The sequence below is a fragment of the Hydra vulgaris genome, chromosome 13 (genome assembly GCF_038396675.1).
Source record: "Hydra vulgaris chromosome 13, alternate assembly HydraT2T_AEP".
Taxonomy (NCBI): domain Eukaryota; kingdom Metazoa; phylum Cnidaria; class Hydrozoa; order Anthoathecata; family Hydridae; genus Hydra; species Hydra vulgaris.
Window position 1 is genome coordinate 2,300,001 of NC_088932.1, and position 17,176 is coordinate 2,317,176.

General features: G+C 28.5%; 2 protein-coding genes across 10 annotated transcripts in view; both read left to right on the forward strand.

The window, feature by feature from the left end:
* The window catches only part of LOC100214107 (polycystin-1-like protein 2), a 194,904-nt gene that overhangs the window by 150,502 nt on the left and 27,226 nt on the right, over positions 1-17,176 (forward strand). For all 9 annotated transcript variants that reach the window (XM_065815297.1, XM_065815299.1, XM_065815298.1 and 6 more), the window contains 5 exons: positions 4,678-5,044; positions 8,208-8,388; positions 8,601-8,815; positions 9,276-9,384; positions 9,535-9,857. In XM_065815297.1, the coding sequence (XP_065671369.1) occupies positions 4,678-5,044; positions 8,208-8,388; positions 8,601-8,815; positions 9,276-9,384; positions 9,535-9,857 (1,195 nt within the window). The remainder of the gene's footprint in view (positions 1-4,677; positions 5,045-8,207; positions 8,389-8,600; positions 8,816-9,275; positions 9,385-9,534; positions 9,858-17,176) is intronic.
* LOC136090351 (uncharacterized) lies at positions 13,292-14,584 on the forward strand. The gene is made up of 2 exons (XM_065816943.1): positions 13,292-14,053; positions 14,278-14,584. The coding sequence occupies exons 1-2, from the start codon at positions 13,752-13,754 to the stop codon at positions 14,582-14,584; spliced, it is 609 nt and encodes a 202-aa protein (XP_065673015.1). The 5' UTR covers positions 13,292-13,751.

Consider the following 17,176-nt stretch of genomic DNA (forward strand, 5'->3'; position numbering starts at 1 on the left):
TGATAAATAAATTGAAACTTTTGAATTTTTCAAACATGTGAACGATGTTGGGAACCATGTTTTTATCAGCAAGTAGCTGCAGCACATCAAAATTTTTATTAAGCTTCCTGCATTCATTTCCTTTGAACTAACCCCCATCATATGGGGTTTGAAGACCACAAATTATATTTGCAACTTTTATATATTACAAGCCAAAATTTGTTTAACTTCATTTTCATTAATCAGTGACTAGATTTGTTCAACATTGGAGTGAGTTTCTAGCAAATCTTCTGATTCTGCAACAAGATATTGCTAGTATCTTTGCCAGTCCTTTAAAAGAGAGGTTGTTGTTGTGGCAGTGAACTAGTTTCATCTTTTTATGCAGTATTGACATTTTTAAGAAAAATCTTAAAAAACCTTTGCCACACTCAATTCTAGCTTAACAAAACAGACATCAAAAACTTTGCAAAATTGAACAAAATGATTCACAAGGCTAATCATTGCTAAACTCTGCTCTTATTTAGTTATTGGTCAAAATCATTTCTTAGTCTTTTTAAAACAGTCTTTTCAATAGATTGACAAAGATGAATCATTTTAGTTAGCAACAATTGTCCTTTTTTTATTTTTAAACTACTGTAGGTGAGGAAATCACTCACAACCTGACCTTAAAAAATTCATGTGAATATTTAACTCTACCATTTTACTGATGGATGTTTAGGTTACAGTTCTGACAAGTTTTTTTAATCTGTTGTTTGGCAGGCCTGTATTTAATTGCTTGCTCTTAGTGAGACTAATTTAAATTCTGCTATTCCTTCTTCTGATCTCAGTGTTGATGGGTACTATACCTTTGATTTGCAAAAAGTCCAATAGTCACATGCTTGGCTTAGGGGTATACATATGCATCAATTCACCTATTTGTTGTGAAATCAGGTTTGAATCCTTTGACCATTCTTTTATGTGCTTACGCTTAGCACTTCTTCACTCTATCATTTTTCTCTTTGTTCTTTATTGTCCTTCTTCCCAAGACTGCACTCTTTTAGATAAAATTTCTGATCTAATTGATTATGCTCTCTCTTTTTAACACTCTGCCACTATTGTTGTTATTGTTGACTTTAATGCTAATCACAATGAATGGCTAGACTCTAATGCCACTGACCCTGCTGGCACTAAAGCCTATAACTTCTGCATTTCTCAATCTCTTACTTAGATAGTTAACTTTTTGACTTGTTTTCCTGACAACCCTTATCATTTTTCTTCACTCTTTGATTTATGTCTTGTCTTTGATCTTAGCTTGTGTTAATTTTCTTCTTTTTGTTCTTTAGGTGGTTCTGACTATGCAATGATCTCTTTAAATCTTTCATCTTGTACTTCTTTTTCAGACTCACCCTATCATTGCACTACTTACTACTACCCTAAAGCTGACTGGGACTCTTTGTGTGTTCTTTATGATGGTCCTTGGGCTGATGTCTTTTCCCTTTCAGCTGAAAAATGTGCCTCCTATGTAACCTCCTGGATTCAGGCAGGAATGGAAGCTTTTATTCCTTGTTGTCAGTTCCAAGTCAAGTCTCATTCTACTCCATGGTTTTCATGAGTTCATTTTTTTCATCGAAATCATTTTTTTCATCTTTTTCAAAAGAATAACTCTTTTAAAAACAAATGGCTATTTATTATTGCAAGAAATTGATGTAAAATAGTGCTGTCAGATGATAAACTCCATTATTCTCAGTTCACTTAATCTCGTATCTTATTTCAGAAGTTAGACTCTAGAGACTTTTGGAAAATCTTCAACAGTGTCATTAACAAAGTTAAGTCTAATATTCCATCTCTCATTCATGGGACTTATCTTATTACCTCTCCCAAGGATAAGGCAACCCTATTTTCAAAAATCTTTTCTTCTAACCTGACTCTCGAATTTTATGGCCATTCTATTTCTTCCATTCCAATTAAAACAGGTTAACCCATTGTTACACATTCAAATCACTCCAGCTTCCGTTGCTAAAGTTATATCTCGATTATAGCGAGGTCTTTGAGTCTTTGATCAACAATTTTCTCACATCCCATCTAGAGTCAAATACTTGCTGTCTGACAATCAATACAGTTTTTGATCCTCTCGCTCTACTGCTGACTTGTTAACTGCTGTGACTGAAAGGTTTTATGGTGCATTAGATGAAGGGGAAGAGGCTAGGGCTATTGCTCTTATCTAAGGCTTTCAACAAAGTTTGCCATGCTGGCCTTCTCCATAACTTTGTTTCATATGGTGTATCTGGGAATGTTTTTGAGGTTATCAAATCGTTTCTTTTTAACTGCTTTATAAACGCCGCCCTAGAAGGCCCAAACTCTTTTTATTTCCAATAACTTCTGGGGTGCCTCAAGGTTCTATCCTAGGTCCTTTTTTGTTTCTTATCTACATTAGTTATCTTCTTGACAACCTTACATCTAGAGTAGCCCTTTTTGTTAATGACTTAAACTTAAACTCCTGTCTTGAAAAAAAGTCCTCTTTTTGATTGCTGAATGGCAACCCTCTCACTGAGTCGTCTTCTTTACTTCTTCTTGGATTATCATTTACTATTGACCTTTCATGGGTATACAGTCGATTGCTAAATTAGCCTCTGGTAATGTTACTTCTTTTTATTGTGCTCTTTATTTTCTCTCTCCTGATTCCATTCTCTACCTTTATAAATCTCTTATTGCAGCCTTGTTGGGAGTGAATCAGAAGGAAAAAAAAAATTATAGATTTACAAGAGCTAGATTTTTTAGTAGTCAAGACTTTCTTTTAATATATTGCTGCATTGGTTTCACAAGGTTTTAATTGATATTTTTGTTCTGATTTTGGTTATGACAATAATAATAACATGGTTATTATAACAAGCTTACTACGAATGTAACTAATATTTAACTAATATTTAGTTAGACAATTTTCCAACTAAATGATTAGTGTTAACCCTAACTGCAGATTCTCCTACTGTTTTTTTAGTTAGTTAATATGATAGTTAATAAGATAAAAAAATTTTTGCTCATCAAAAATCCTATAAAATGTACTGAAAACCAACGTAAAGTGTTCTAATTTGAAGTTGATGTAAAAAAAATCATTAAATACGCAAATGTTCACCTTTTTTTATAAACCTTTTTTATAACTTTACATAGCTTAACTTAAATATATAACTGTTACATTGAGCATTAAAGAGTACTGGCTTCTATCACCATTGAAAATAAAAATATAAGGGGTTTTATTAGTTAAAACTCTTTTTCAATTTTGAAATACTGACAATTCTGCCTTCTCACAAACTTAACCTTGATGTAAGTATAATTTGCAGTGCCTATACTTAACAGTCTTTTGATGTAATTATGTTTTGTCATGTCTACCACAACAAAAAAATAAGTTCAAAAGCATGATTTAAAATTAGCTTGTAGATGTAAACCATAAGAAATATGCTCATTGAATAAATATTGTAGAGCAACAAATTCAATTTACAAATGCATAAAATCTTCCCCTAACACACAGAGCAAAAAAAAAGAGATATGCGAATCATAAGCAATCATTCAAAAATAAAAAACTTTCAAATGTAACCACACTTTTAAAATATATACAGGAAACTAAATAAAAATTCAAAAAAACACCTGAGTTAACTTGGTCTATCCTAAAAAGAGCCCTGCTTTCAAAAACGCTACAAAAAAATGTTTACTTTGTTTATATGAAAACTTATATATACATTTTTTTTTTTTATTTACCTCCTTAAGGCCTAGAAGGCCACTACAGATGAGGAGGCTACTTAATAGTGGTTATAACCCTCTCTCAACTCTATAACTCCGAAACACGAACCTCAACAAACAAGGCCGCTGCGCAGAGAAACAAATTGAGCGCAGTACTACTAGGGACATGGTGGGGATCGATTGATCGCTTTACCACTACACCACTACCACATATAATATATATATATATATATATATAAATATATATATATATATATATATACATATATATATATATATATATATATATATATATATATATATATATATATATATACATATATATATATATATATATATATATATATATATATATATATATATATATATATATATATATATATATATGATATATATATATATATATATATATATATATATATATATATATATATATATATATATATATATATATATATATATATGAGTGATGTCTTAATTCTTGGGATTACAAGGTAACCCAAGAATTGAGACATCCCTCATCATCTTTGGCAAGAAAAAATGTAAGGTTGACATCTATGCTAACCTTTTAGATGAAAATAGAGTGCAAGGCTGGTCAAAAGAAAATTTCTTTTTACCCCTTTTATTTTTGCCTAGGTGGCAAAAATATAAGGGGTAAAAAGAAATTTTCTTATACATGACAGTATATATATAGCTACTGTCATGTATATAGATTATACATGACAGTAGCTTGATGCAGTTAGCATCTATCCATAATTTTTTTTTTATTGAGCAACGAGTCTTTTCTATTAAGAGTTAATTTCTTCTAACCTGTGCTTAAAAAAAGATTTACAAATCAGCAGAACAATTTTGTAAAAAAGTTTATAAAAATTACTTTACAAAAATTACTTTATTTAGTTAAAGTTTAATAAAGTTAGTAGAAAGAAAAAAAGAAATTTGAAATTTGAAAAAATAAATGATAATACTTTGTATATTACTTAAATGTAGCACCATTGTAATCACTGATCTCCAAACTGAAAAACAGTTTCTTTTTATTGGTCATCGTTGGATTGCAGTAGATCAAGGAATGTGTACTTTAGATTGTGTTATTCCAGTAGCATCAGATGAAGAATCTAAAAGTTTTACATTTGTTTATTCCTCCAAAGTAGAACACAATTTAACTGATGAGCATTTGTGGTTTTCAATTTTTACTCGTCCACCAAGAAGTAACTTTACCCGGTGTCAACGGTTGACTGTTGCAGTTTCTTTGCTACTGACTTCAATGATGGTAAGCACAATGTTTTATGGAAAGGAAGGCAAAAACCCAAACCCAGCTGCTGAGAATAAAAGTGTTTTTTCCTTCACGAAGACTCAGGTAAAACTTAATAAATAAAATGTTTAATTTATAATTTTTTGTAAAAAATATTTTTATATAAATGTATTTCTTTAAAGAAAAAAACTTTTGTGGCTTTGAATCAAAGGTTTATAAGACTTTTTTTGAAAATTTCACTAGTCGCTTAATGGAAATTTTTTAAGTCGATAGGAACTATTGTCAATTTTTCTCTTCTTAGTACAAATTTTTTTAAGTATTATAAAAAACAAGTTTAGCACACAGCATTTATTACAGGTTCTAAAACAAAGTATAGACTAATAAAGTATTTTTTTTCCAAAATGTTCTCAACTCTAAGAGTGAACAGGTCTCATAGCCTAATAAGAACACTGTCTCAAATCTCTACCAATTATAATCCAATAAAAGTTAAAAAAATTACCCAATGGTATAATAAATTTTTTAAAGAAGTTTTATCTCTAAGCTCACACTCGATTTTGCACTTATAAATTGCAAAGTTTTTGACAAGATAAGTTCTTAATAGTGATAGGCTCATAGATCATTTTATGTTCCGAAGAATCAGTTTATGTTCAGATTATTTTCATGTGCAACATTCAGTTATTAAATTTTCAATTACTGGGATTTTGTTAACACTAATGCCACCTTAGACTTTATCAATATTGGCAGCCAGTGTTTTATTTTGTTATTTAAAATAAGTCTCACTAAAATTGTTTACAAAGAGGGAGATAAAAATATAAGATAAGGAAGTAAGAATATAAGAAAAGGAGATAATAATATAAGGGAGATTAGAAGGTGTTCTGGCAATAGATAGAGTATCTTGAAACATTAGTATCATGTATTGCATGATACTAATGTTTCAAGATACTCTGTAAAGCTCTTGAACATTCAATAAAGTTCTTAGATTTTTTTATTTTTAACCACTTTGAACCATACTAACTATTTAAATGCGCTTTGAAATTTTTTGAAAGAAGATGAAGGTTGATGTTCTGTTCTTAAGTACAAATCTAGAATTGTATTGCTTATGTTAACCACTTTCTTTCCTGCAATAACTTTTTATTAGAACTTAATTGATCAATATTCAAGTGTAATTAAAAAAGCAAAAACAAATTCAAATTTGGAAATAAATTTGTTATAATTAATTTATTATAATTGTCTTGTGCTGCAGCTTTTCTAGTTTTACCATAAAACTTTTTTGAAACAACCTTTTATTGAAATGTTTTTACCATTATTTGGCTATTCTATGGTTTGCATCATGCAAAGGTCATTGGTATGAAATTTATAAATATTATGAATTGTTCTGCTGAGTTTCTTATACAACAGACACAACGCCCAGTTTTGAAATTTGCGTTGTCAAAAGCAGTTCCCAACAAATTAAACTCTGTTAACATAGAAACGAAACTCAACTCTGTTTTGATAATTTGACTGTGCTAAAATTTCTCCTCTTAATGTAAAGTATCTCTGTGTGTCAAATATTTTCTTTTTTTTTCTCCTGATTCTGCTGTAAAATTTAATTGATAAACCTTTTTACGTGATTTATTCTATTTTGCTGAGGTTATTAGATGATATACTTCTATAATCTTTATAATCTTTGCTATGACATGATTTTGGGTTAAAACATCATTTTCAGACTGCAAGTTTTCTCAACTCTATCCTTTTTACTTTTATCCAAAACTTCAGTTTCATTGGTTTAGTAATATTACCAAGATATCTTAATATTTAAAATCAAAAAAAAAATTTTACATAAAAAAACATTCAGTATATCTAAGTAGATTTTAACCAAGTCCAAATTGGGTTTCAAAAAATTTTATGAGAGTTTTTTTTATTGATTTGTAATATGGTACATTCCAAAAAAAGGAATGTTTTCTGAATTTTCATAATACTTGGTGTACTATTTACAACATTTTTTCCCAATTGATCTAATAAAAACTTCTTGCAATAACTGGCTCACTGAAAAATGCCAGGAATTATGTGTTACTTATGAAGGTATCCCTACAACTGTAAAATGGTTAGCTCTTGAAAAACTTTTTCTTTTTGAAAAAAATACTATTGTTAAATTGTCTAAATTTGATGAACCTGCAATTTTTTCTACATCAATTGAATGTCATATGTATCAACTTTTTTCATGAGTATGCTGCTCCAAGATTGCAGCTGCTTTAAAAGCTCATCCATTCATTTAACATTTTGGATGATGACAGTTTTTCTAACTTTTTTTTTGTTATCAAAGGATTTTTAGTAAAATATTTGTACAAGAAATGAAAATCATGTTGTTTTATATGTTAAATAACTATAAAAAAATTAAACTTTCTTTGAAATTTGCCCAGTAGGGTTGAAATAATTACTACCGAAAAAATAAAAAAATTTTACTAAAGATACTTATTGCCCTTTTTTTTCATTTCGGGAAAATAGCCATTCAGGTAAAATAGATTTAGACTATGATCTTAAATGTAAATAGTTCAGGAGCATATATAACTATTTACCTGTTAATTATATAATACAATATTAAAAGGCAAAAATGCTTTTTAATATTGTATTATATAATTAACAGGTATAATTAACATAAATATACTCATTATACACTCATATAAATATGAGTGTATAATGAGTATATAAATATCATTCTTGTGACTTTGTTTTTGTTTTCACGTTTTGTGATTTAAAACAATAAAAAATTATGATTTTAATAAAAATTTTAAGGTTTTATATTTTACTCCATTTCACCTCACATTCATTTGACCTTTGTACCTATTTTACCCCATTTTAGATTTTCTATTTTTTTTTGTTTAATCTGAGTAAATAAATTTAAAAACTAAACTAGACATGTTGTTACATCAAAATCCAACTGCACATCTTGCATGGTCTTGATAATTAATTTACATCATAGTACTTGTTCAAGGAACATCACTGTAGTCTGCACACAAAAGCACATTTAAAAGATGTTATATTTTTTTCACAATTACATATTTTATTTAACTATCCATTTAACAATAGAAATTGTTAGTGCAAATGAGCTAATTACGTGTGTAAACTGTTGGTAAGTTTTAGTTTTAGAATTGTGTATAGATAACTTATTACATTTATATAGTTTCATTAATGATTATTCATCTATTTACTTCATCTATTTACTATTTACTCCACATACATATTAAATATTATTATCTTATTTTTATTTATTATGTTATTCTTATGTTAGATATTTGTGGTATTGATTTCTACTGTCATTAAGTTTCCTGTACACTTGTTGTTTTTGAAGTTTTTTCGTTCAATAAGACCATTAGAAATTACTTCCAATAGTTTTAATGATGACTCTTCTTTTAATGAAAGCAGCTCAGAACAGCTCAGCTCAGAGTTTATTCCCTTATCTAAACGGAGAAGTAATTTTTTACATTTTAGTTTGATTTCTTACTCTCTAATTATACTTTTGATATAATGTTTATATTTTTTTTAATGTTAAATATTATTATTAATAGTAATATATATATTTATATGTAAAATTAGTAATAATAAATATTTTTTTTAATGATATTTATTTTGTTATAGGTATTAATATTGTTTAATTACAAGAATAAATTAAATCCTTTTTTAGGTATTCACTTAAGCAAAAATGCATTAACTATTATTATTACTGAAGACAAACCAGTAAAAAAAAAAAAGTTTTTTTTACCACATTGGTGTTTGTATGTAGCATGGTTTCTTTGTGTAGGTAATATATTTGTTTGCGTTGTTATAATTGTGTTGTATGGAATGAAATTTGGAAATGCAACATCGTTAAATTGGCTGGCCAGTGTAACTATTGATTTTGTATGTTATTTTTTATGTAAATTTATTTATATAATTTTGATTTATATTATATTTTTAAGTATAAATTTTCTTTAACAATTTATCATTAAAGAATAAGATTTATATTTACCATAATATCAACATGCAAAATGTTTCATGTTTAACAGCATTCCAGTTTTTGATGCCGCATTTATATAAAATATTAAATAATATGAATATAACGTTAAAAACTGTTATATTTTATGTTTTTTTTTTTAATATTTCTAATTTTGGGGGAAAGTGGAGGCTTTCTGCACCATCTTTTATATGTATCTATATAATAGGGCTGATGACACGGGTTTTAAAATGGAGGGGCACAATCATCAATTTCTTAAAAAAGTCCTTTATATGTAGGAATTTCTGGAAGAAAAAAAAGTGGGGGGCCAGTATTCCTTGGCTCCGGTGTCGTCAGCCTTGTATAATGATCAATGTTTCTGTTTAGACTAAAGAAATTCTATTAGTTGAACCGATAAAAATATTTATTCTGGCAATTTTTGTTGCTGCTGTTGTTAAAAAAGTTAATGAAGAGGAATCTGAATTTGAAAATTTTGGTGATTTTTTGTTGTTGTTTTTTTGACAAGTTTTTTTTTTGTGACGAAATTTTTTATTTGTGATAAAATTTTTATTTTGTGACGAAATTTTTTTTTTGTGAAGGAAATATCATGATTCATTTTTTTCCAATTTTTTTTTTCAAAAAAAAGGTAAAAAGTTAGCTCATGATGAACATTGGCTTTATAAATTAAAGAACGAACCAACTATTTATGATTTGGAAAGCATCAAGTTGCAGCCACTTGATTCTTTAACATTAAAAAAGATGAAAGAGTTAAGATTTAAAAAACTTAAGATGGTGGATCTAACACTAGAAATTTTTATATATGCATTTTATGCAGCTTTAGTATTTTTTATTGGTTACTCAACAAATGAAAATGTTGCTTATTATCAAAATCGCAACATCGAAGAACTTTTTAATCTAAAGCTTAGAGGGGTTCCATTGGAAATAGATAACTTTAAAATTTATGATAGGGTTAGTATTTTATTTTATTATTTTATTTTTGTTATGTGATAAACATGCAATCTTAACCGTCTGCTATAACTAAGGCATTAAAATCTCATTCGTTTAACTCATTCAAAGTTAAAAGTTTTATGAGTTAATTTCAATGTTTCAAGAATTTTTTGAAAATTTTTAGTAGCCAAATTATGATAGAATCTAGGATTTGCTAGTATAAGCTTGTAATATTATTACGTACACTATTACATTGTCCTTCTTACAAAATTCTTATACAAATCTTTATACATCTTGTCGCATGAGAATTATATGGTTCAATCTGTCTTTATATATGAGAACTTTTGGTATTTATTACAATGTTTTAAAGCTATTATTCTTTATATTTATAAATTATAAGTCGTTTATGTTGTTTATGTTTCATTATTAAACATATATTATTATTTTTTTTTTTATTTCAATTCATTTTCTTAAGGCCATGCATGAAGGCCACTGCAGTTGAGGAGGCTACTTTTAGTTATGGCTACAACCCTCTCTCAACTCTAGAACTCCAAAACACAAACCTTGACGAACAAGGCCGCTGCGCAGACATTCAAGCTGAAAGAAATAATTTAATAAAAAAAAATAATAAATATATAATAGTAAAAATATATATAATATATAACTAATAAAAAAATAATTTTTGGTACTACCAGGGACGTGATGTGGAACGAACTAGAAACAGGCAACCCCCCTGTTTATTAATTTAAGTGTAATAGTTTAACTATTACACTTAAAAAAGTTTAAGTGTAATAGTTTAACTGTAAGAAGTTGTGTAATCACTGTAAGAAGTTGTGTAATCACTGTAAGAAGTTGTTTAATCAGGCTTTAAAAATTGTCAACCAATAAAAAAAATCTTCATAGCATTAGTATAAATATTAATCACCATAATATTAATTTTAAAGTATAAAACTTTTACAAACATATTAAATCTTATAAAAATTATGACAAGACAGCTGTCATAATTTTTACTAAGAAATACTTAATTTTTATGTTTTCCACACATAAAAGTAAACTGGGTTAAAATTAAACAATTTTGTTTCTTTTGCACTTAATTGAAATGTAGAACAAAAAATCTTTAAAAATCAAGGTGTAAAAATTTGTCTTAACAAACTTTAAAATTCTCACCTTAGTAAAAAAAAAAGTTTTTTCAAAAAAATCAACTTCAAAACTTCCAAAACTAAAATTAAATTTTAGTAAAACACCTATGCATTAAAAGGAGTGCGGCTAAATTAATTAATAGTTATTAACTAAATTAAAAGGTAAATAAATTTGAAAGCTTTCAGTATCTATCTAAAAAAATTTAAAACAAAAATGACTCGTACTTACATTTGTAAATTGCAAACAAATTACATTGAGGAGCAAATGCAACTCGCATTTGAATAAATCAAAAAAAAGCGAAATATCACTTAGTAAAGCCTCAGAGGCATACAACATAACAAAGACAACTCTTCACAAGCGGATGCACAACAAAATCCAATCACATGGTAGAGGTACAACTACCGTGCTAAGTACAGCGTTTGAATTTGTTCTTATTTCAATACTTATCAGTTTAGCTGATAGAGAATCGGTATACCAAGATGAAAATGGTATCAAGGTTTCACAAAACGATGCAGCCGTAAATTAAGCGTCAGAGTAGCAGGCAATATTTCGTTTCTCAGAGCTTCTTCTTGTACCGATGACAAAATAACAAGTTATTTAAATACAATTTAAAAATAACTTCTTGAAGCAAATATCTACAATAAGACGTGCAATTTTTGCACGTCTTATTGGTATCATTCTGCCACCGTTTGTAGTTTACAAAGGCTGTTATGTAGGGGACACCAAACACCGTTTTTACATCATCCAAGTCGAGTTGGATTGAAGAGAAACAATTTATTCAATGGCTCACTAAAGTATTCATACCGGCAATCAAATTAACTCTAGGTAATTAGTTTGGTCTACTTAAATTGAGTAGTTTAATCAATTATTCAAATAATTATTTCAATTACAGGTATTCATATTTTAGTCTTGGGTGGACGCGTCACACATGTTACTTATGATGTTGCACGTATTTGCATTGACAATAAAATCAACCTGATATGATTACCGGGTCATTCGTACATACTTCAACCGTTAGACATAGGAGATTATTGTCACTTTAAAAGAGTTTGGCGCATATTCACCCGAGCCTGCTTCCCATCTTTATTCCGACCTATATCATCATCTAACATCAGTCAGAATCTAACTCCAACGATTCGTCAACTTTAAAATTTAACACCATTTACTCAAATGTATCAAATGTTGCAAAACTTCACAGAAAGACTTGAAGCCAATTTGAAAAATGTTTTACAGCGCCACCATGTTGACAGACAAAAAAAACCATAAGAGTCAACATTTCGAGAGTTGAATGACAGTGTTTAAGTACATCTGGGGAACTGGCGAAAATAGCTTGACCGTAATGTTTCTTTCATGATTACGTAACTCAGTACATAATCATGATAAATATTTAATGTTAATTATTATATAAAGTATTGTATAAAACATGAATTAAATTAATTTTTTTTTAATTATTTTTTTAAAACGTAAAAAAAGATTTAAAAATCTTTATTCGAAAATTTAAAAATTAATTTTAATATTAATTTTAAAATACAATTCTTGGTTGTTAACTTATCTTTCATGATAATTTCTCATCAATTATTTTTATACAAACATATATATATATATATATATATATATATATATATATATATATATATATATATATATATATATATATATATATATATATATAATATATATATATATTCCACATTTATCAATTCAAGTCGTACAGTCAAAACTGAATCAATTGCTGAAGACGTACGATAAATATGTAAAACAAAGAAAATACGATCCATTGAATAAACTTTTTGACATCACAAAAAAAGATGTGGAATGGCAGTGTGGACAAAAGATTGCATCATTTTCAGATTGAAAACAAAGGACAGGTCAGATATAAAATGTCATTGAATCCTACTTTAACAATAGTAACGGCAACAGCATGTAACATGAATGTAAACAATGAAGAAGGAATAGGATTGTCAGTCAGTACTAAAGACTTTTTACTGGAAAGAAAGTGGAAAAACTACAATTCATTTGCACATTCAAGTAGCACTAATATTAATAATTTTCAAATACAGACATCATCAGTAGGGTGTTTCAAATTTTATCAATTTTTGAAATCGAACTTGCGAATCGATTTATAAATTGACTATTTGTATAAAAATAAGTTTGAGCATAAAAAAAATAATTTAATTTTTAGAGTCCCCGCCAGTTCGATTTTGGGCAAAATTGTCGGGTGTTTTAAACGCCTGGCGGGGACCTTAAAATTTATCTAAATTTATCTTTTTTTTTTTTTTAAATGTTATATGTTGGATTGAATGTTTATCACATAAAAGGAGCATGTCGAAAAAATAAAGAAATTAGTCTACATAATATTTTGAAATTGGTGAAAAATCCAAATTTTCTTTCACAAAAACCTATTTTATTACTCGGTGGCGTATAAAAAACTTTTTTTATACCCTAATAAACTGTTTCCAAACCCGGAAAAAACTATAATTTGAATAGTTTTTTTATTAGTGTTAAATGAAGTCTAAAAAAAATAATAATTGGATCCATGGAGTAACATGCCCCGGACACTAACCTTAATGGCCCCTACTTAATAAACATTAGAGAGCAATAAATTGAAAATCCGGAAATTTGATCGGAAAATATTTTTAGAAAATGTATATACCAAGGTACTTAAATAATAATTTAAAATTTAACAACTACTTTCCAATGCGAAGACAAAGTATTTAAAATAAATTTGCGTTACTAATAATAAGTGCTTTAATATTTTTTTAAATAATATTCAAAATGGCTAAAATTACGAGACTAAAAGCTAGAGCTTATTTATTTGAAGAAGAAAGCCTGATAGAAAACTTAACTCAGATAACTTTTGCAACAAATAAAGAATTAATTCTTAACTTTCAGTTTAAAAGATCTAGTAACAAGTTAACTCCATCCAAAAGGTTTATTGGTTGTACTGATGGGCCCGATAAATTCGCAAAGTGCTCCGGACTTGTCAATTGCCCTGACAACTGTATTCTTTTTGCAGTAAAAAAACCATGGTTAGACGGAGGTTATAAAGATGGATTATTAACGGATAAATCTATAAGGTAAGTTTTATAATTTCAATTTATAATAAAATAGTTATTATAAATTTGTATAATCATTCGAACTTAATAAGCTAGTAGATGATTAAGGTTTTTTTGTAGTACCACTGCAACTAATTTTTTTAGTTGTTATTACGTGTGGATTATAGCTTAATAATGCAAAATATAAGGTGCATCTTAAAGTTAATATTTCTATTTTATTTAATGTATTATCTTAATTTTTTCAGGAATAATATTACTCGTTTAATCGATAGTTGGGAGACATTAAAGAAAAGTAAGAATAAAGACTCTAAAGCAGCAGAGAAATCTAGGGAAGAATTCAAAAAGAAGGGGGAGCAGGTATTTTGGATTGGTAAAGATAATATTAAGGAAATCTTAAAAAAAACCAGCCTTGATAAACTTTCATACTATGTTGATATCCAATTTTTAAAAGACCAAAAGTCCAGTCGTCTAATGACTTTGGGGAGCAAAGACATGAGATATAAAACGGTAAATAAAGATAAGAAGCCTTTAAAAAGTTGTAATATTAAATAGTTGCCCCAAATTGACGAATCAACTACAGATCTAGAGCTTCTCTCAGATATCAGTGACGTGAGTACAGAATCAGATATTTCTTTTGATTTATCGCAACCCGGCCCAAGTAACGCAAAACAAGAGTTAAGGAAAGGTTTTGTTAAAGATATTGCCATGACATCAGTCTCAAAAAATATTTCATCAAGAGATCTAGTGCATGTATGTACGGATTTAATCGTAAGTTCAGGCGGAAATGTGGCTGATTTTTCAGTGTCTCATTCAACTATTTGGCGAGCTCAAAAAAAATCTATTCGGGAAAATGCTGAACAATATAAGAAAAATGTAAAAATTGCTACCGCTAAAGCTACTTTTCCCATAATAGCACATTTTGATGGAAAAATTATCGAAGACATCACAGAAGGTATAAAATCAAAAAGAGATCGATTTGCAGTCTCGGTAAATATTGATGGTAAAATGAAGCTCCTTGGCATTCCAGCAATTGATCGTGGTACTGGACAAGCTCAATACGATGCTTTAGTTAAAATACTGGATAAGTATGGAATATGTGATGGTTTATGTTTTGAAAACGTGAAAGGTTTATGTTTTGATACAACAGCTACAAATACAGGAAGACTTTCTGGTACAAATGTCAGGTTTAGTCATAAACAAAACTCAATTCTACTAGAGCTGGCTTGCAGGAGGCATGTTTAGGAGTTACATCTAAAACACTTCTGTTAAAAAAGACAGTGCAATGGAAAAACTAAATCTCCAGAAAACCTAATGTTTAAACGGTTCCAATTAAACTGGAATGACATTAAAAGTAGCATTGACTCTTCAAAGTTTGTAAAATATGACACTCAATCTATTGCTACCACTTTCTTAGAAATCCATAAACTCGATGCTGTAAAATATTGCGAGATTGCTCTAAAAAAAAACACTTTTCCCAGAGGAGACTACAAGGAGTTATTGAAACTAATCCTAATGTACTTATGCCCTGAAAGAGATTTTAAAATTCAAGCTCCAGGGTGCGTGTCTCATGCACGTTTTATGTCCAAAGCTATTTATTATCTCAAGATTCGGATATTGAGTTTGCAACTGTCTTATGAATTGACAGACGATCAAAAGAACGAAGTGCAGTCTACTGCTGAGTTTATCTCAATCTTTTATACCGTCTGGTTTTTAAAAACCTCTTTACCTTACGCTGCGCCTTACCAAGATATAAAAGCCTATTGGCAAATGACAAAATATAGAGGTTACGTAGAACAATATGTTCAGAATTCTGAAACAATTTTAAATGGAATTGATGCCACAATGGTTTCAATGGAATCACATTTATGGTACCTTGATGAAACTTTAATTCCGCTGGCTCTTCTAGACCAAGGTATTTCTGTTGCAGAGAGAGAAGAAGTTGCAAAAATGGTCTTTTCGAAACCAGTTCCTGAATTTTTTCGGCATTCCGAAAAATTAAATTTGTTAAAAACTCTTAACTTTAACCTAGAAAAACCACCAAGTATTGCCCAACTAGTGGGAGAAAACTCTTGGTTCATATTTAGTTTGTTAAACCTTACTAAGCTAAATGATAAACTTTGGTTAAACAGCCCGGCACCACTATGGGAGTATATTGAACAGTTTAAGATTTTTTCCCAGTTTGTTTCCAACCTTGCAGTGGTTAACGACGTTTCTGAAAGATCTATTAAAGTTGTATCAGACTTTGTAAATAACGTTCACAATGAAGACGATCGTCAGGACTTACTGCTAGCTATTCACCAAAGGAGAGAAAACCTTAACAAGGCAAAGACTAAAGAAGATTTGCAATTAGCATATCAAGCAATTGCAAAATAGATAATATAGTTTTTAAATGATGACTTTTATTTAATGATGTAATATTGATTTGTAAATATGTATTTTTTATTTAATTATACTTAAACATATCATTCTTTTTTATTTTTTATTTTTTACAAAACCAAAAAAAACTTTGCAACAATACCAAGAAAATCATTTAAAGTTGAAAAGCAACCATATACTTTCTAATCTTGAGGCAATAAAACTAATAACAACAATACCACTTTTAACAATGTTGCAGTAAGTTCATTAAGTCTTTTTTATTATAAAAATAACTAAAATAAACAATTGTTATTAGGCTATTAAGGTTAGCGTAAGGGTTAGGTTACCTTGAAGGATAAAAGAAATTTTTTTATTAGACCTGTATATACCTCATTTGACACTATTATTAAAAAAATCTAGGTTATTGATTTTTCCGCGTCTGGAAACAGTTTATTAGAAAATCAAAAATGTTTTTTATACGCGATTGAGTGATAAAATAGATTTTTAAGATGGAAAATTTGGATTTTTCACCAATTTTAAAAGATTCTGTAGACTAATTTCTTAATTTTTTCAACATGCTCCATTTATGTGATTAATATTCAATCCAACATATAACATTTAAAAGAATAAAAAAAAAATTTCGATAAATTTTAAGGTCCCCGCCAGGCCTTTAAAACACCCATCATTTTTGGCCCAAAATCGAACTGGCGGGGACCCTAAAAATTAAATTTTTTTGTTTTTTTTTGCTCAAACTTATATTTATACAAATAGTCAATTTATAAATCGATT

Excerpts from the sequence above, each read along its gene's own strand:
- LOC136090351 (XM_065816943.1), top strand. The coding sequence starts at position 13,752 with ATGGCTAAAATTACGAGACTAAAAGCTAGAGCTTATTTATTTGAAGAA. Across the intron at positions 14,054-14,277 it reads TTAACGGATAAATCTATAAG|GAATAATATTACTCGTTTAA; the intron begins GTAAGTTTTATA and ends TAATTTTTTCAG.